General features: G+C 32.8%; 1 protein-coding gene across 1 annotated transcript; it reads right to left on the bottom strand.

Annotated features, from left to right (window-relative positions):
* Positions 1–4,369: 4,369 nt before the first annotated feature.
* Positions 4,370–20,936, bottom strand: LOC148275495 (endoplasmic reticulum metallopeptidase 1-like). The gene is made up of 15 exons (XM_088235623.1): positions 20,711–20,936; positions 19,019–19,562; positions 18,172–18,328; positions 16,989–17,091; positions 15,834–15,954; positions 15,201–15,320; positions 14,929–15,111; positions 13,906–14,132; positions 12,066–12,249; positions 10,758–10,888; positions 8,866–8,958; positions 7,723–7,948; positions 6,873–7,091; positions 5,485–5,666; positions 4,370–4,845 (listed from the first exon to the last, which is right to left on the bottom strand). Exons 1-15 carry the CDS (start codon positions 20,726–20,728, stop codon positions 4,678–4,680), a joined length of 2,676 nt encoding a protein of 891 aa, XP_088091749.1. The 5' UTR covers positions 20,729–20,936; the 3' UTR covers positions 4,370–4,677.
* Positions 20,937–21,850: the final 914 nt, after the last annotated feature.

Below are 21,850 nucleotides of genomic sequence, written 5' to 3'. Positions count from 1 at the left end.
AACACAATATCTTGTAGAGCAGATTTTTTTCTTTCGAATGACGTATAACCTTTACCATTTTGTTTTACTTTTGGTGTTCATTTTTAAATTTGGAAAAAAACGGGCACAACTTAACACATAACACATTTTTCACAGTTTCAAAGTAGATAAATAATGAAACCGACAGCTGACAGCTGGTAACGAGTTAAACATAAATATTATAAACTGAGGAAATATGTATATCTCTTTCTCACACAAATATTTGCATGTGTATCGTGATTTGCTATCTCCTTCAAATTGTTCAAAACAATGCAATATTTGCTATGTCTAAGACGCAGCTAATAAATAACATGCATTTATTATGTCAGTGATTTAAGTGTATCAATAAAAGTAATTAATTTGGCTAAAAAATACCAATTTGGGGATAGTATGTTTTGTGCACAGAATTAAGAATAGTCCAGAAGCCGCATACGCGCATCAAACAGAAGGCGACTAAACTACTCTTAAACGAGTAATTTTACATTTTGACCCATTAGTTTCTTTGTAGGCGTTGCTCAGTATACAACTCCCGATTTGAATTCAACTACGCCATGTTGTGTCGTTTTAAAGTGTAGAAATGCTGCTGGGATCAACAAGAAACAGGATGGGATCACATGTTATGTATAAGTAGCAAATGCATTACTCAAAAATTTTATTATTTTTCCACCTGTCAGATTGTCATAAAAAACAAAATGGACATTTAGTTAGTGTTGCCAGGGTAGTAAATTTTTTTACACTACTTTTTATTAATAAGAACATTGGTTTTAATTGATTTAGTGGAATTTTAGCTTATTTTTTGCTCATCTAATGAGAGGACTAACGGAAACCGGACCTCTTGGATTAAACAACGCCGAGGTGAACATTTTAACGACATTATTTTTACAAACAAACAAACCATCACGCTGTTTCCTCGTAAGGGTAGGCAGAGACGATAGAACGCCACAACACTCTATCTTTGCATACAGATCTCGCTTCCTCTACATTCATACATCTTCTCATGCACGCGCGCCGATTATTCCGACTTTCGACATTCCATCTTTAAGTATTTGTTGGATTTGGTCATGCCATGTCTTTCTCGGTCAGCCTCTATTTCTGCATCCATCAACATTCGCATTGTAAATATTCTTAGCCGTTCTTTTATTATTATTTTATTGACATTATTTTACATGACATAAAAATATCCCTTAAGTTTAGAATTCATTTACTTATCTACTCTGTTATGTCAATGTTTCCGCGTGTACAATAAAATTTTAGAGAAATTAACTAATTGCTTTTTTTAAACAAAATTAACTTACATTTGTGTTATGGTTATATTTTTCGCGATCTGGCAACATTACGCGGCGACTTCAAGCATGCGTGCGGCAAAAGTGGGGGGATCTTTGGACACAGTCCGATGTATTCTAATATAATTCTAGGCTCCTTCTGGACTATTCTTAATTCTATGGTTTTGTGTTTACTATTATTTGCATTTAAAGAAAACATAAACATTGTTTTTTTATTTAGAAGCATTGGTTATTTTTTCTACAAGATTTCTTGAAAAAGGAAATTACGTGAAGAAGTCCACCTCGTAGTGTAGTGCTTGGTGTGTTTACCTACCATGCTTGAGGTTCCAAGTTGAAATCTTGGCATGTGGAAGGTTTACAAATGAGTGTGATACGAGGCATTGTTTATCATGAGCGATATATTGTTTGTATTGCATAGCCACCACATTTTAACTAAATATATAATTTTATATCAAACTAACCTACCTATCATTAAACCAGTTAAAAAATTAATAACAATGTTTTTCTTATAACTAACTACAATAAAGCGAATGATGACTAAAATCTTGAGCAGTTTTAATACCCACATGTCAAAATCTTTCTAACAAAAAATCCAACTATATTCATACCAGTTTTCAAATATAACAATTGGCTGGAGTCAAGTCAGAATACATCCAGTTAATGGTTAGAATTTGACATCTACAACTCTATTTAAATAAATATTTGATTATAATCAATCAAATATTTAAGTTACATTATATTACTAGTCAAGAAAAAAACTACATAAGTTTTAAAGTTACTTAAATAATAATTTCACCCAAATGTCAGCGCGGTGATAAGATACACTGGAATCCAAAATACTACCTTGCTTACTCATACATAATATTTTAATAAATTTGGAATAATTTTGGCTTGATGATTTTTTAAATTGGACGTATATATGCAGAAAAGATCTAACTGTCAAATTACAGTTTTGAGATATTTGAAGATTTATAAGATTACTCTAATATAAAATTACAGATAACCACATGATTTGAAAAATTATTGTTAATGATGGAAATAGTATTTCTCTTACCAATGGTGTTTCATTTGATCAAAATTAACATTTAATTTAAGAGTTATATGCCTATTTATGGAGCTGGATCATTTTTGCTCAAACATATTTTAAGATTTTTAAATGCAAAAAAAGTTCAAAGTATATTTTGTAAAATTTGGCTACTGGGTTTTAGGTAGATAAAAATCAAAAAATTTAATGACGTTTTCCCCAGATACATTCTCACGTATGTCAGAAGACAGACTTTGTTGTGCCGTAGAATCGTAATTATATGAAGTAGACGGAATATTTGCATTCGTGCTATTGCTTATACAAAAATATTTTTTAAGACCAAATATCATTGGACTCTTTTTGCAAAATGTAAAATTCTAGTACTGCATTATGGACCGTGTTTTAAAATTGAATTACTACGTAAGTGTTTGTCTAACAGGATGGATCTTTTTTGTTTGAATACAAATGAAATATTCTCTATCGATTTTTACAATAAATTTAAAAAAGATCCAAAGTGAGTTGGATCTTTTCTGCATATATACGTCCAATTGTAAAGAAAAAACACTTAAAAGATACATACACAAAAAAGAAATTTGAGCATGTTTATTTTAACTATATTTACCTACATTTAATTAGACCTTTGTTCTTGGTGTTTATTTCTACGAAATAATATGTGATAGATTAAAACTATTTACACGGCGAATGTGAAAACTACGAGAAGTACAATATATTTTTAAAGTGCATGGCAGATTCAACTACAGTTTATTATGCATGGTAGTATTAAAATAGGTGCTAATGATATCTTATTTCTAACTATTCAGCTCCAACTTTTGTTATCCGTCAAAATTGGTATAAATTGTCTATATTCTTAAATGATGTTTATATTGTACAATACTTATAGTCTATGAAAAAAATATGTAAGAAAATCTACTGAGCATTTCCGAAAATGAAAATTATTATTTTCTTTAATTTGGCTATGGGTACAATGTGGCCATTTTAGAAAATACCATTAATACAATATTTAAATAGATATGAATTTATTCCTTATTGGAAAAAATAACATTTTTTAGCAAAATTTTGATGGAATTTCAGCAATATTTAAATTGTCAAAGTTGGCATGTTTTATATAATTTCATTCCGTTTTATTGTCAAAATCGCTTTACAATGTCGAATATTGCTAAAGATTGATTTTAGCAAAAAATTGTGGTATCATTAAGTAGTTTATTGTTTTCAGATTGGTCCAAAATTGGAAAATGTTTATAAACAAATAATATAAATAAAGCTGTATCTTACAATTATAAATGTTCATTTGATTAAAATTAATTATTTGTAGGTAGCATTAGCCTCATGACAACAGCGAATTAAGAGATATTTTTATTTCTGCTGCTTGTATAGTAGTATAATATGTTGTATAGACATATTAATTTTCAATTGGGTATTTACTTTACTAATAACACACATTTGGATTTTTCTAACTGTTCCGAGTGAGTTCTCTCACAGAATCTATCATGACTAAAAATAAAAATTTGTATAAAGAAAAACTAATGCATTTTTTCACTTAACAAAAAACATTATTAATTTAAAAAATATGATTGAAAATAAGACTAGAAATTTGTGATTTTTTTACACATACATAAATATATAAAAAATAAGCAAACTGGCATTCTTTAAAAAAAAAATAAACAGATAGATACATAGATACGGACTGCATAAAGACTTATATTTTTCAATGTAAAATAATTATTATTTTAATAAGAATAGATCAAATTAAAAAAGCGTATCTACGACTACTAATATTTTTGCATTAAAACAAAGTGAACTTCAGGTTTTAATTTCAACTTTAAAAAAAAAAAAATGATGACGAAAGTAGACTTCGGTGTTTTATTTACGTAAAAAATAACTTATTGCAATAATTTCTGCAATTTTAACTTAAAACGGTAAAAAGTGGACTTCCGTATTTTTTCCTCTGAGGTACAGATATGAACTAAACAAATATATATGTCTCTTTCTTACATGAATGATTGCTATGTGTGGCGATTTGCTATTTCTTTTTTTCCAAATTATAAGGGGAAATGCAATATTTGCTATTAGATGTAGCTAGTACAGTAGTATACCCAAAAGTGTGCGCACAATAAAATAAATAATATATTGCGCACTCACAAACTAAGTTCAAATCAGAAAATAATTGTACCAAGTATATGGGCGATACAAATAAACGTGCGAAATTCAATTTAAGTTTCCTGATCCATTTAATACGGCTATGAGATCTTTTGTTTTCTTTTTCATGGATGGTCCGGATTGGTTGGTAAAGTAGAGAAGATGAGACAAGTAGTGTTGGGATAGGTCTATATTTTAGAATAAATAGCTGGTGAAGGAGGCGCTCCAAGCGTTGACGGCTGTCCACGATGGGAAGTTGGAGACAAATGATTTGAGAATGGAATTGGCCTTGTGCGGCCCGTGTAGGTACTGTCCTACTACATTTATATCCAGCAACTGCTCTGGAAGACGATCGAAGGAATGCTGAAAAATTACACAAATTAGTTTTTTTTTTTTAATGTTTAAATTTCAGAATTATGTATTTTCTACAAAACGGTTGAAGTGACAATATAAGGTTTCATGAAAGTAAATTTTTTAAAATCTTTATCTATTCCTCAATAGTAATATTGTACCCTTAAAGGAAATCACCATAGAATATAATACACTTCCAGAGTTTTTTTCCAATCCTCGAAACATTTCTGGAACTAATTTATGCGGCTGCCACAGACGAAGTAAACAATTAATACAGCTGAACATTTTAGCATACTTTAGGGGCATGTATACCAACATAATAAAAAAATTGACAATCGAACTCTCCAAACCCGCAAAATTAAAAAAATTCTGTTATTTTCTGAACACACCTCGTATACATATTTGTCATTTTTTTCTTTTGTATGCACATTTTATATGACTTTTGGAACAAATAGGTATTCCGTAACTTAAAAAGTTTAAGTGATAGACAAAAACTGGGGTCATTTTTGGATTCAAATGCCAAAAAATAATAATAAATAAGTGTCAGGATCTAAGTCAACATAATTTGTGTTTCGCAGTGTAATGTTTATTTGATATAGTCACACTGCACTGTTTGCTTATAATCTTTTAGTACTAATTATTGGTTCTTACCACAATATCCAGATGAAAGTGCCAAGGGATCTCGTGCTGGGAGCCGGCAGCAAAGTATATGAAGTAATTCTCTCTGCCGTTCCATGGCGGGTTAGCCAGCGGCTTGCTGCCTGCTAGGAGGCTCCAGCTCTTGAGGGATGCTCCCAACACCGGAGATATCATAACCCCTATGTGATCCGGACCTATTCAAGAATTTTTATTTTCAGTTTTTATTTTTTATCGGAAAGCCAACAGCCAATAATTAAGGGTATTAGAAAAAATACTTTTTAATCCAATACAAAATACAAATACATAGTTTACAAAAATGTTTATACACTAGGTACATTCAATACAATCTTATTTTTAAAAATGGATGTAGTCACTCCACTGGCCCACAGGCATGTTCCGGAGTGTCAGGGTATTATTTATTTTATACATAATTGTACATTCTTTCACATCAATTGTGTGTAGAAATTCAAAAGAAATAAAAAAAAATGAAATTCAAACATACCTACATCAATAAAATGAAAAAGGATTTTTAAGAAACAAAAATTATATTCTTATATATGAAACATATTCCTCAGCTTCCTGTCTAGTCTTTTTAGCAATCCATTTATGGACTCGAGCTTTGAAAATATTGTTTTTCATTTTGTGCACCAATATGTCCTTGCTTAAAAAGTTGTATAGCTCAGGGGCCAGAAAAGTATAATGCCTTTGTCCGTAATTTGTTTTTTTCTTTGGGAGCAGAAGTATTGAAGTACTTGACACCGCAAACTTAGCATTCTCCACTGAGTTGGTGAAGCATAATTAGAAATCTCACAATACTTTTAAAAAAGTTTTTCGCAAATATCTCAGTAACTCCTTCAACAGAGATTTCTAAATTTGCTTCTTATACCCTCAATTGTCTTATAAAATCATGAAATAAATTTCATAAAGTCCAATCAGAGGTTTCCTCGTAATTGGTTATGTCACATAAATATTATACATAATGTAAAATGAGTAATGGTACACAACTTGTATAAATATGTAAATATAACTTCCATTATTATAAATATGAAAATAAATATACACTTGAATACAGAACACCAATGTAGGTCGCACAGTTACACATTATAATATATATTAAAGAGTATAACTGGCGATACAGTATACTCGTATTATGTACCTACATACAGTGCAGTATGAATATGGGCTCTGGATTAAAAGCACGTCAAGACTTGAGTTTATTTTATAAATTTGATTAAATTAATAACAACTGTACTCTAAGTGACATGCTTTTCCAGCATCAATATTATAATCACTCCCTTCCTGCACCTAATAATGCTTAGGGCGCTGCATCGGTATACCAACACACTTTATCTTGAACACACAATACTAAACATAGGTGCAATTAATACCACTATCCCTACCTGTCAAGTTAAAGTGAAAACGCAGCATGGTGGGGCTGAGGGTCTCCCTCGCAGTGAGGCGGATGGCTGCAGAGGGCGGGGGCAGGTTAAGGGCGGGCCCCGGCAGCCAGTGAGTGAAGGGGATGAGCCTCCGCACGGGGAGCGGATAAGGCAGCCCGCAGAACAACAGCGACTGGCACTCGCGCTCGCCCATTGGGATCGCACCACGCATTGAGGGAACTGACAACATATAATAAATAATAATTGATTTATTTTGTGGCACATGGCAACATGGCACATTAGTGTAGGAAAAAGTATTACTTTAACTGCCCTCCAATAACTGCATTCCAACACTGATTTACGAAATCATAACTGGAAGCTTTATTCTCCCAATTTCAATGTTTAGAAACAATTAGAGAAGGCATAATTTAACCCAGTATTTATGAAAAATATAACAACACATGTGTGATTCAAAACAATTTTTTTTAAAACTAACACTAAAGAGTTTTCTTTAATAACTTTCCTGATCAACTCATTACCTTTAAATCTACAGAACACATTTTATTTTAATACTTTGTCTTTATATGGGTACCAATCTATGTTTAGCCTAAATTTCAAGAGGCATAATCTGCCAGTTAAAAAATAAATACATTTTAATTTAATATAAAATTTTTAAGTATATTTTTTATCAGGAATACCTTTGAAATAATTGTTTTTATCTAATATTTATTTACTTTATTATTTTAATGGCGAGATTTTGAAAAAACGGTGTATTAAAATGGAAAAATCGTATGATTCTCATACTTTTTATTGGACTACAGAAAACAAAAACAGCATAGGATACTATAAGTCGAACCGAGATTTTCTTTACCATATCCATCCACAGAGTGCGGACTATTGGTGTCCAGATCTATGATCCAGAACCCGGAACTTTCCGCTGTGATGTTCCCAGTTATGTCCAGGAAGGTCCTCTGGGTGTGGGTGACCATGAACCTCTGCGGGGCCGGCCGGGACACATCGCCAGAGTACGGGAAGCCCCAGGGAGTGAGAATTATGAGTCCTACACTGACTAGAATAACACCGAGAAGCCAGTTCACCTGTGAATGAAAAAAGCATTCTGCTGCAGAAGAATGGAGTAAGGGCGGAAGTCATTTCAGATTGTGGTCTAGAAGGAAAATTGGAAGGATTAGATTTATCTTTGATCGTGAGCATTATTTCATTGACATTTAAAAATCTCAACATGCGATTTGGACACTCACATTTCATATAAAATACATATGTTTTTTTTTATAGATAAATGCAGTTTTTTCCTCTATCATTTGATTTAAACTAGGATTTAAAACATGTTTTCTCATGCGCAGTAAAACTTGGAGAAAAAATATTATTATTATTTAGCCATCTCAAATTTGTTTATTTTTTCTTCTTTGTAAATTTGTATAATAGAATTAATTTTGTAAATAGTACTGTATGAACTTAAAATAATTTATATATATTTTCTGTGTTGAATGTTGAAGGTTTCTTTAAAATTACTTTGGTAATTATTCTTTGTACTATTTTTAGAGGGTTTAATATATTGGCATATGCACCACCCCATCCAACACCATATTGTAATAAAGATTGTACAATTGAGTAATAAGCTATTTTATAGTTATTGATTCTTAAAATATTCTTTAATCTAATAAATATGTATATACATTTTCTAATACGTTTAACTAGTTCACTAATATGGTCGTTCCATTAAATTTTGGTCTATGTACACCAAGATATTAAATTTTATCTGTTGTATCTAGTACTGAACATGTTAGATTGCAGTTAGTTTTGTTGCAATTGCTTTGGTGAATAATTATTTTTATTACTGAATCTAAATTAGTTTTGTTAAAAAAAATGGGATAATTTTTGTCTCTTCTGTATTTAAAGATTAAATATTATAAAAATATATAATTGAGTTATGACTATATATGTATATATTGAATTATGACGATACATTATATGACAATATAAGAGTTATCATTACCAGTTTCCACGGTGACTCAGCACCCAGAACTAAGGGTCCTACCCAACCCAGAACAAAGAGGAATAGTGTACCCACAAGTGCTCCAACAACAGGCTAGAACACAAGAACACTTTTAGAGATAATGAGTTAAAACACATATTAATTAAAATATATATCAAATTATCAGAGGCGGAGTTGTAGATTATTGAATGTATTAATTAGATTGTGGCATTATTAAAACATTGTTTGCGGGAATTGAGACTTTTGCATACTATTGCTAGAGAGCAGGATGACAAAATAAATCTTAGTTCCAAATTAACGATGATTTTTTCTAATTAATAAAATTCATTCCAACATTTCGGCTACCATTGCAGAAGCTATCTTCAGGGTAAAGAGTGTGTTTTGTAGAAAAAAATATGTGTTTATGTACTAGTAATTTGTACCGTGTCGTAGTCGGCAGCAGGCACATTCCATGTCATATTTGTAGCGTGTAGTGCCGAGAACCATGTTGAGTTTAATTTCAGCCTGTCATCTTTGTTTATGTTATTTGGGCGTTTGTGTATTTCAATTGCCTCTTTTATTTATTTACAATATATTAATTTGAACATTTATTGAGATACAAGTCCCAAACTCCATGGAACCAAAGACCTGTGTTGAGTTGGGACGAATATACATATGTATGAAACTTTTACAGTCAATATTACCATATTTACTGCATACTTGTATGACAAAAACATCATCAAAAAATACATGGCAAATCAAATATAAAAAGAAACATGCAATAAAAAAACAGTAAAAATATATGAAAGAATAAAGAATAAAATTGCAATAAAACCAAACTCAAATATTTGAAAAGCCGTCTAGGACTTTCTCACTCAAATCCCTCCCCCTAATGAAGATCCAGTCCTGAAACTCTTTTTTGAAAATATATTTTGTCCTTGAGAGCTTTACACGCTCTTCCAAAACATTAAACACTCTCGATGCGATAAAGGAGAGGTGTCTCTGAGCAAAAGTCGTCCGGGTTTTAGGTTTGACATAATTCATTCCCTGGGAAAACCTCGTACAAATGTTTTGCTAAGACTCTCCTTATTGTTCAACCAGAAGTGTATCAGTGCCCCTTTTAAATAAAATTGCCTCACATCCAGTACTCTCATGCACTGGAACAACGGCTCTGATGGATGTGTTGAATAAAGCTGGAATATAATTCTAAGCAATAATTTCTGCGAAATTATTAGAGGCTTTAAAATGGATGCTGCAAAACCTCCCCAGCCAGCTAATCCATAAGTCACAGTGGATTGAAGCAGAGCAAAGTACACACTTCTGAGAGTGCCAATATCCAGAATGTCTATTTTTATTTGTCGTGCACTGTAATTTCTAGGTTTATGCAAAATCTTTGGATTGAAGGCGAAAATATGTCCTGCGTTTATTAAGTGTTTCGCTATTGCAGATTTTGAATTTAATAATAAAATAAAAACATACTTTTTTTTCAAAACTCACCCTGAAGATGGCTCCTGCAATGGTAGCCAAAACGTCGGAACAAATGGGATCTCCCAGAAAAGATACATATTAATAACAGCGACCGTGAAAACCTATGCACCTATTGAGTGACAACCATATTTGGAATTTTAGTAGAATATGTTCTCATTAAAATTTTAAGTGCTCAAAGCTACACAACAGTTGGATTTTATAAAAATGTGGTCTTGTTTAACTTGTTTTCTCTAAAATATTTTCCCTTGAAAAAAAAAATCCGTCCAAACTACGCTTGGGAAAAATACTTCCAACAAGTCTATACAAGACTTAGTCAGCACAGCAAGAACTTTTGGCCCAAGTTACGCACGGGCAAGACTGTAAAGTAGCCAAGAAGAATATTAGAAAAAAAAATTGTAGTACATAATAACATTGTATTTTATTACCTCTGGGTAGAAACTTGTCCCAGACCTTCCCATGATAGGGATGGCCATGTATATAGCACCAAGAATCAGGTAAAATGTTTGGATGAAGGGAAGCATCATTCCTATCAGGTACATGAATAGTCTGCGCCAATCTGAAATAAAAGTTGTAATAACAAAGATTTAACCACACGCTTCTGACGTTGCATAATAAAATCTTACAGAATGTCTTAAACAAAAATTAAGGATTTTGAATGATGACATAATTAAGTATTTTAATTTATTGCAACAGAAATGAAACATTTCCTCTATGGATGTTTAAACATGGGCAGAATAGTGAATGTTACAGAGTGTGTAAAGTAGCCACTTAAACCAGCCAATGACAGGTCATAAGCCCTGTAAATGTCTAGACTTCCATATTCCCTTCTCAAAAATGTTTCCCTCTCTGTTGCATAAATTTAAATATGAATAACTTCCTAGGGAGGAAATCCAGCCAGTCTGCAAGCATTTGGACATACTCAAACATTGTTGAAGTATTTTCAATTAATTATTTTTATCTTAAAACTATCAAAAATGTTTCTACAGTAGTTCTGTTTAAAACGTGTTTGAAGAAACATCTCCTTTCTCTTAATCGCTCTTCTTTGCCATTTTTTATTTCCTTTTCCCTTTGAAGACAAGTATCAATTCATTCGCATACAAATATTGCTAGTTCTATTATTGTAAATGTCGCTGTTCATGAAATGCCGGCATTCAACTGACTGGCTAGGCCGTTTGTTGAATAAACGTTTAACGAAAGGGCTGAATGTCGCTTGGCCTCTTTAATTTGAATACAACAATAATAATTGTTTTATTTTTAAATTTATTTTGTGATGTGAAGTTAGGTTATGTTAGGATAGGTTGGGTTAAGTTTAATAATAAAAATGTTTTAATAACTTAACCCAATCTATCCTAACCTAACCCGGTGGCTTTTGGTTCGGCCGTTTCCAAAAAGCGAGCTTTCAACCAGCGAACATGTTGAACGATGAACGATGAGTTATCTTAATTCATTAAAATAACGGCTTAGCCATTCAGGTGAATGCCGGCATTTAATGAGCAGCCAGCCGCTCTGTTTATTGGCTGATTTAATTGTTTGGCGACGATATATGTATTTTGTTTTATTTTTAAAAAATCCCATACATTGTGAAACTCAAATTAGATTAAAAAAAACATCTTTTATTTTATCAGTTCGTTGGAAGAATATGGCATTTAGCGATAAGCTCACCAACAAACAAATATGTATGTACAAATGATTGAAAAAATGCATAGATATCTATTTGTTACAATTTCCTTTACCATTCCAACGCGCTCCGAAGTAGTGTCGAATCAGTCCTGTGAGAGAGGGGCAGAGCACCCAAAGCAGAGCCACAAACCCCGATCTAATCCTCATGATGAGACAGAGGATTAGTATGGAGCCCCACAGTAGAGACAGGGCGTCGGCATATATCTGCACTAGGGTCCAGCCCCACAATCGAGGATTCTTTAAAAAGAAAAAAAAAGGGAGGTAAAAAATTAAAATAATAATTTTAAGGTTTGAAATATAAGGAGTTAACATTTTTTTTTTATTATTTAAAAATTTATTTATGAACCCTTACGGATTATTACATTCATTTTACAAAAAAAATAATATAAACATTTTTCATTCATACTCTGTTGTTCAAAATAATATTTTTTACATCTTTCGAAAAGTTTGTCTGAGTCTTTTGTTTAGTTTTGTCTGGTAGTTTATTGTATAATTTCAGTCCCTGGTTCATTAGTCTTGATTGTCCTTGTCTTGTTTTAGAAAGTTGTATATGGTATTTGTCTGATATTCTCGTATTATGTCCATGTTGACTAAAATTTTTTACAAGTTTTAGTTCTTCGTCTACAATTACATTAGTGGCTAATTATGGATAAATTTTAATGATTCTAGTTGAAAGAGTTCAGTTATATTTAATTGCTTAGTTTATTTAAAAAGTTATCTAGTTGCAGTTAGATAGGGAAGGTCATATACTAACTTTAATTAATTTATTTTATTTATTTGGATAACCAACAGCTATAATTATCTCATATTTATATAACAAAACAAATAACTAATAAGTCAATTACAGGTTTTCACAAGTAGCATCACAGTAAGTTAAAAAAGATTCTCGAACATAAAATGAATAGTAATTAAATGTAAATTTAAAAGAAAAGAAAAAAATACTACGAGTTATTTCGAAAGCAAACGCCGTATGTTATTAAGATTATTTACAAATAAATCTATGTTAAATGATTTATTTATTACATTAAAATTATTAAAAGTTCGCCATAAATATGATGTTTTATTTTGTTGTCCTTGTAGTCTGTTTATGTCATTTTGATATCTTGCTCCCCATAGTAGTTGCGTATAACATATTTTAGTTTTTACATAGGCTTCATACATTATAATTTTTTCCGTTTTTGGAACAAAGTTTTTGATTTTTAAAAAAAGACTCGTTAATGTCGCCACTTTGCTAATTAAATGTCCTGTCAATTGTCTGTCTATTGTTAGTCCTAAGTATTTAACATGTTCAATTTCTGTAAGTCTTTCATTATTTATGTAAGCATCTACTTTATGACTTTTTTTTTCTAGATTCAAAATGGATAATATTGCATTTGTTTTAATTAAGTGTAAGTAAGTTTGTGTTTGTCCATTTAGTCAACATAGTTAGGTCTTTATTTATGTAATTGTTTGTTAATACGTCTGTTTGATTTTTATAGAACAGTCCAATGTCATCGGCATACATAATAATTTTTCCCTTGAAATTGTACAGTGACAAATCATTAATGTATAAAATATATAATATTGGACCCAAAATAGATCCTTAGGGTACTCCAAAATTTACTGTTTGCAAAAGGCTTTTTTTTTCATTTACATATGTATACTGCTTCCGATTTCCTAAGCATGATTTTAATAGTTTACATACTTGAAATTTTACTCCTATGTCGTTTAATTTGTTTATCATGGTCTCAACATGAACCGTGTCAAAAGCTTTTTTTTTATAAGTTGTGCACATTTTTTCCAAACTATTACAGCACCGTTTCTGGGATTTTCAAGCACGTATTTTGAGAGTTAAATACAAATAAATAGGAATTAGATTTATTTTCTGTTCGACATACAAAATGGTTAGTTTACCGCTCTCTCTTTAGTTGTGGCAGCCAGCAGACAGATGGCGGGCACGCACACCGTCTGCGTGACGTAGAGCGTGTACAGCCAGAAGGGTCGTGCGAACCAGGCCATGGCGCGGCCCAGGGTGGTCAAGAGCGCGGCCAGCCCGACACAGCACAGTATTGTGGCCAGCCAGGACGACACGAGAACTATGCAAGCCTTGCGTAAACTTCCGGCATACAGGATCACTCCAGCTATAATACAAGTAAAAATATAATACAAAAAAATATATATATATTATAATGATTTCCCTTTCCACAACGAGTGGTGCATGGGACACTGCATTGGTACAGGTATCAATGGCAGTGTATCTAGATAATTATTTTTAAGGTATGAAGGTAAGATGATCAGTCTTATGCTTCAGGTGCCAGTTCAGGGAATATGAATTATTATAGTGTAAAACACCATTTAAAATAAATACTTCATGTCAACCATGTCGGGAATCAAACCCGAGACCTCTTGCATGGTAGGCAAACGCGCTGACCATTAGACCACTAGGTAGACAGCATATTTCGATAATCTGTTACAGGAAGGTTAGGTGATCAGTCTTACGCTTCAGGCATATTGGCACATTAAAATAAATTTTTAGAACGACTAAAATCTTAAAAAATAAAATATTTTAAAAAAACAGATTGTTGCTTACTTCTGCAGGGGAGAAACGAGGAGGGGGGAGGGGGAGTCTTATGCACCATCAACCGCGCCCCCCTCGCTTCTCCCCTCCAGAAGTTAGCAACCATTTGTTTTTTTTGAATATTTTTTTTATTTTAATTTTCTTCGTTCTGAATATTTTTTTAAATATGCTAATATGTCTTCTTGCCCATACTGATCATCCTGGTTTAGGATGTGACAGGGTTTAAAGAACACCCTGTATATATGCACCGGGTGGCCACGGCAGTATTATAATACAAATGTTTTTGTAATTTACTCAAAAGCAGAAAAAGCTTCCAGAGCGGCTTTTGGAACTCTACAAATCACATTATGATAACTTACTATTTTTCTTAGCAGCTGCCACGTTAAGGTACATGTTGGCAATCATTATGGATATTGCCAAGAGGCCGATGAACCCGGCTATTCCCACGGGAAGGCGTACAACAAACGCTCCCAGAATGTCAAAAAATACTGGCTGGCCCTCGTTGGAGGGAGATAAAGATAGTTGGTAGCCGTTGGATATTCCTAGAAGAAATAAACTATGTTAAAGTGGTGTTAACTTGAAGAGGAAATGCGCACAAATAATCTTGATGGTTTCAAGAATAGAAATTTACCCAAAGCTAGAGCAAGTATGTTATCTCCGGTTCTCTGCAGCGTTCCGAGGGGGATTTGATTCACATGATCAAATTTGGTGTGGTAAACATATCCATTTGAACTCCAAGCAAAATCTAAACCTGTAAAAAAAATATATAATTTGGTATTTTTAATGCAGAAATCTTTTACATAAAAATATCGACAACAAAAAAAATAGATTAAGTTACTTTGAGTGGCTCGACAGCGCTCAGCATTTTTACAACACATGAAAAAATGGATATTATTTTTAACAACTAATGGTAACTTTTTGATAAACGTCATTTGAAATGTTTTAATTTGTTTTGAATTATCAGTTTTTTTTTATTTAAGAAATAATCCGCTAAGCCTCTATTCTAGAGGCTTGTCAGCATGTGGGAAAGAGGGGATATGGAAGAAAATTATGAATAGTACACCACAAGACCCAGACCGATTGAGATAAAAATCTTTGTTGGATTTTTTTCATGCATCTGGCGGGAATCGAACGCGCGATGCCAGTTTCACAGTTGGCCGTTTAACCAACTGCGCTATGGCGCCTGGATTAAAAAAATCCACTATTGAAATACTCATTTTAAAATGTCGGTTTATAAAGTGTAAATTTGAATAATTTACATTACCTGATATGTGGCCAAAGTCCCTAAATATTCTGAAATCAGTGTCTCCGGGAATGAGTCCACTTTCAAAAATTTCTTGTGCGAGAGAAGAGGCGTACGGATATGGGACAGTTTGGGAATATATCTGTAGAAGAAAAAGAAAGGTACTTAAATACTAGAAAAATAAATCAGATTCAGGCCTAGTTGTACTAAAAAAGCTAAGTTAAATAAAGTTCAAAGTATGGATAGTAACGCTATTATTATGTTTTCTACATCGGATAAATTTTCCACAAGGGTTTAAAATATGCATATTTTGATTCACCTGAAAATGACACGTTTTGCGCTCCACGGGCAAATGGCACAAACGACGTTACCGCACCATACTTGTACGCAATGTTTGTTAAAAGCACACTGGGCAGGAATGATGTGTGATGTCAAAGTGAAGTGATGCCAATTGAGGACCGTTTTTTCAAAACTCGACATTAACTTGAAACAAAATTTTTTCAAGAGAAGGTTTTTTGTGAGTCGTGTCAAATCGCGTGAACAATCTTTGTTTTAAAAATTACACCTTACAACTGAACTTGAAGGTTATCTAATTGTGAGTTTATAATTTTCTTTTATATTTCATTGGCACCCAATATAAATTATTGAAATTAGGGATCATTAACACAATAAAATATCGTGTTTTGAAAAAAAAACATGACAATTTGATATTTTTCTAAGCAGGTTTTTCTAAGCAAGTGTTTCGGTGAGATTATTTTCAGGTTATAGATGTATCTCGATACTGGCTTTAAATTAGTTTTAAAAAACTCAAATTGACATGTGGAGCGAATAATGAATTGTGAAGCATTTTAAATGTGGTCGTTGTGAATAAAAATATTTTTTGAATGAATGAATCATTGTTGTCTACCATGGGAGTAAGATCACCTGGGCCACGATTACAATCAGAGGTTAAGGACATTATACAATAATAAATATAATTTCAACATTATTCCCGATTTGTGAAAATAACTTTTTGTTTTCCTAAAATAGTATGTTTATTTTAAATAATGAATCTTTAGCTCAGAATAAAAAAATACTCCTAAAAAAGAACACAAGTGACACAGCTCGAAACCAACAAGTTATCTATAGGGTCACTATTTTTATAAAAATGCAATTTGTCAAGAAAATTAATTTTACCTCCATTATCCAAGGATTGTTGGGCCCGGCTTGAAATAGAACCTCTCTCCCCCCGGCCCCACAAGCTTCCAAATTAATGAATGCTCGCACTTCGGGTGCCCATCTTTAATAACAGAAATTCATTATATAGAATAATTATTACAAACAATTCATAATTTAAATGGCAAAAACTTATTATTATTTGAAAAATTTGTTTGCTGAGGAGCGAATTCCTGCTGTCCTTGTAAATTAAATGTAAGGTTTTGAACATATTTCAGTAAAATTAAATTAATTAGATTGAATAAACATATATTTGAACATATTTCAGTAAAATTAAATTAATTAGATTGAATAAACATATATTGTGAGATAATAACACATTTTAAATGAATTTTGTCAGTTTATGATCAGTTTGAGATCCTTTGTTTATGAAAATAAACATTGAATAATTTCTTAAGCAAATAAGATGAAAAAATAAAGCCAAAAACTCATGCTGTGTATAATACACCGATCTCCCCAAGGTGTATTATGAGCTCCTCAAATCCAACAAAACCATCATGGGAGATCGCAATCAACTAAAATTGATGCGTTTGAGTCGAGCTTTGAAGGAAAAACTGCCACAATACAAGGAGAGACATGACTAAGTCATTTTGCAGCATCACAATGCTCGTCATGGCAATTGGCGTCAATTTTGACTGGCCTTGCAATGTCATATGTTGCAAGGCCAGTCAAAACATACTTGGAAACATTCAAATATGAAGTCCTATTTCACCCGCTGTATTCACCGGACATTGTTCCTTCCGATGACCACTTATTCCGCTCGATGACTCCTTTTTAAAAAAATATTTCATGTCAACCATGCAGGAAACGAATCCGAGACCTCTTGTGTGGTAGGCAAACGCACTGACCACTTTATCACGAGGACGACCTCTTGCACGGTAAACCTAAACATTGAACAATAGGCCATGATGCGGATAAAGTATTAATTTAGAATGGGTGATAACAAAAAGTCATTATGTTTTTTAATAGAAATTCGGAATAAAATATATTTAGATCAAGAGTCTTTATCATAAGTTTCGCATTTAAATCCGGTTCAGCTGATATCTTGGAATATCGTTTTTGACAAGGAATCAACAGAACCTTACCTAGAAGTGACTATGTCTGATATTCAATGTCCTAATTTTGATAACAAAGGAAAACTTACTTGTGTTGTGTGATAAAGCCGTGCGAGGCCTGCATGAGATTTTCTTCAGCACCATTGAATAAGAAAATAATGTTGTGCCTGAGAATTTTATCCGATTTAGACATAACTCTTAATATTTCCAACATCACTGCACATCCAGCGCCATCGTCACTGGCCCCTATAAAATGTATTAATTCAATCAATACTTCAGTGTCAACCAAATAACATGTTTTTTGATCTAGTCATCCTTTTTTAACCTTTTGCCACCAATGCGAGATTTTAAAAATCCAGTTTTTGATGAACAATTTCATGAAGAAGCATAGGCGTAGCCACAGTGGGGCAGGATTGGCAATTGCTCCCTGGCTCGTATAGTTATAGGTAAACAATATCAATAGATTATAACAGTATTGGGCTGGTGAAGCTGAGCTTCTGTACAACCAATGAAAAGGATAAAATGTGCCAAATGCCGAAATGAAAGGGATAGAACTAGCCGCACTAGGAACCCAATAATTGTTTTACCCATCCATAAAAAGGGCACTACTTATCTCGCTTGCACAGCCCTGCGCAATGTCAACTATCGGAAGATCATTCTTACACCTTACGCGGGGTACGAACTTTGCTACAATCTACGCTGGAAAGGAAAAAGTTTCCAAAAGAAAATGTGGACGTTTAAACATAGGCAGAATGGTGAATGTTGCATTGTGTAAAGTGGCCACAAAAATCAGACAATGACAGGTCATAAGCCGTGTAAATGCCTAGACTTCCGTATTTCCTTCTAAAAAATGTTTTCGGACTCTGTTGCGATAAACTTAGATGCAAGATATATTGTTGAATCTCTAAGGATATATTATTAAATAAATTAACAAACCTGGGCTGTCGCTGACAGAATCGAAATGGCAGTTGAGAAGCAAAGAGTGAGGAGAGTTTATACGCGACCCTATCCGCACTACTACATTTTGCACGTTCCTATATACACTCGTCAGCCCATCGAGGAATTCCAGAGGAAAAGATCCACTCGCTTTCTGCACGTCCAGCTGAATAACATGAATATCTCTGGACTCATTCATTATCTTGTGGATTTTGCTTGTCAGTAAGTTCACGGCTTCCACTTCACACTCGTGACTTCCGCTGACCCGAGGACCGAGGCTGGTCAAGTCCACCAGATCTTCCATGGCCCGCTGTGCGATGAATCTCCCCGGATTACTTGCTTCGTCAGACCTCTTCAGATCCACAGGTAGGATCTTTTCTATTACTACAACGCTGACCATCAGGCATATCGCAAACGTGAACACTCCGATTAGATTGAAGAAGCTTATTGGGGGCTTGGTGGTCTTGGAATGTCGGGCGCTTGATGTTTCATTGGAGGACGAATGTCTCGGAATATTATCATGTTGAATACCTCTTTGACGAACCTGAAAAAGTCATCAAGAATTATAAGGTAATTGTCATTTAGAATTATAAGATATGTGTCATCAAGAATCATAAGACAATTGCCATAAAGAATTATTAGATAATTAATTATCTGTGATATATTTTAATGAAAGAAAACTACTTATAAATCAATAAAAACATCGTAAAATGATCATGATACACTTATTGAGATAACAGCATGTATTATAAGATGTAAATCCAATGGCAACAATATAACAAAAAAGGTATTTTATTAACATATTACAACAGAGATGGAGAGTATTTTAAAGAAGGGAATATGGAAGTCTAGGTATTTAAGGAGCTATGACCTGTCATTGGATGGTTTAAGTGGCCACTTTACACACTGTGTAACATTCACCATTCTGCCCATATTTGAATATCTTTATCCCTTCAATTATTTCATCTGTTGATGTTTGTGAAGTTAAAGAGCTGAAACATTTATTTATGCAGGTGAGATTCGTGTAATTGAATTATTTCACCTACATACTAGACAATGCCTGAAAAGTACCTACTTCTTCATGGACTAGGTGGATTTATTAAAAATTGAATTGAAGGGATATAGATGTTAAAATATAGGCAGCATAGTGAATGTTACACAGTGTGTAAAGCGGCCACTTAAATCAGTCAATGACAGGTCATAAGCCCTGTAGATGCCTAGACTTCTATATTACATTCTCTAAAATGTTCTTCATCTCTGTTGTAATCTGTTAACAAGAATTATAAGATAATTGTCATCAATAATTATAAGATATGTGTCATCAAGAATCATAAGACAATTGTCATGAAGAATTGTAAGATAATTCATTTTCTGTGATATATTTTAATGAAAAAAAACTACTTATAAATTAATACAAAAATCGTAAAATGATCATGGTAAACTTATTGGGACAAAAGCATTTAGCATTTACTATTAGATGTAAATCCATTGGCAACAATATTCAAAATAAAGTATGGTATCGTAAAATGAAAGCATGGAGAAATTATTGATAAAATAAATAATGCAGTTGACCAAAATCAATGATTACGCCATCGCGTTGATTTCAGTGCATAACATAGACAATCAAACGGTCAAATTTGATTTTTAGAAGCATAATTCATTGATGAATCAATTAATATTTCAAAAGATTACCTGAGACCACTCAGACATTATAAAATTAATATTGAATGATAAAGGCACATATATTCAATTTTATACCGGTGTAACGCTAATGTTATCAAGCCGTCTAAAGAGGTATGAGCCCCGCAATCACGCAATTTTTATGATAGAAACTACTGGTTACAAATATATTTTTAGAGATAAACGTCGGCTACCGAACCAAATGACATTTCCCGATTTCTATTTGACAATTTCTTTCAAAGATCACAGATTGAAAAATGACATTCACAGTTTTCCGGGTAACGTTCGACTACCCAGGACGATCTTATGGACCGATTCGACGATCGTGTGTTGATCATCCTCGTTGTTCTTACGGACTGCGTTTATTTTGTTAACAAATTACATTATAAATCATTATAGCCTTTGTGTTTAAAAATCCAATGCATAATTTAAAAGGTAAAATCAATTATCGAGTACAGCACTTGTAATTAAAAACCACTACCTATTTGTCACGTCGAAATGACAAACCAAGCGAAAACATTTCATTGAAATGACATTGAATGAAGATAAAATTAAATACTTATCTTATTGAGCATAAGTTTAGTTTGTACATTACCATCGTGGTATAATAATATATATTAGTTAGCAATGTTAGCATCTATTTTTAAAAAATAGCACGTATGTAATCGGCTAATCACAAAGATTTTGCGGAAGTTCAAAATTTTGTTTATCATAAGAACCCTTCAAGATTTTTCATTTTGAAATCCATTTCCACAGAAAAAAATGTATTTAATATACATATAACTATTTTTAATTATGTAAAGGTACAAATAGGTACGTGGATGTATTTTAAATATTAAAAAATGTATATGTTTCTACCTACATATTATTTACATATTCAATGGCCGCTCCATAAGTGGTACATATGATATCCACAAACTCTTTGGAATCTGTCAGCGGTCAACTCCTGTTCGATCTCCCAAGTTAGGTTTGGGTCCCGTAGTTCCCCTGTCAACCGATGTCTTGGCTAGCCACTCTCCAGGTAGTAGTGGTTCTCATTGTACCTAGACGTTCTCTTCCTCCAAGTGGGTAATTTATTATTGGCTTCCGTGTTATTGTTTCGGTTTACTAATAAGGAAAAATGTTAGCCCGAATCAAGAGCAAACGGAAAAT

This window comes from Micrasema longulum, unplaced genomic scaffold, assembly GCF_059751315.1.
Source record: "Micrasema longulum isolate JH-2025_06_02 unplaced genomic scaffold, ASM5975131v1 h1tg001412l, whole genome shotgun sequence".
NCBI classification, from domain to species: domain Eukaryota; kingdom Metazoa; phylum Arthropoda; class Insecta; order Trichoptera; family Brachycentridae; genus Micrasema; species Micrasema longulum.
This window is presented reverse-complemented; position numbering and strand designations above follow the sequence as displayed.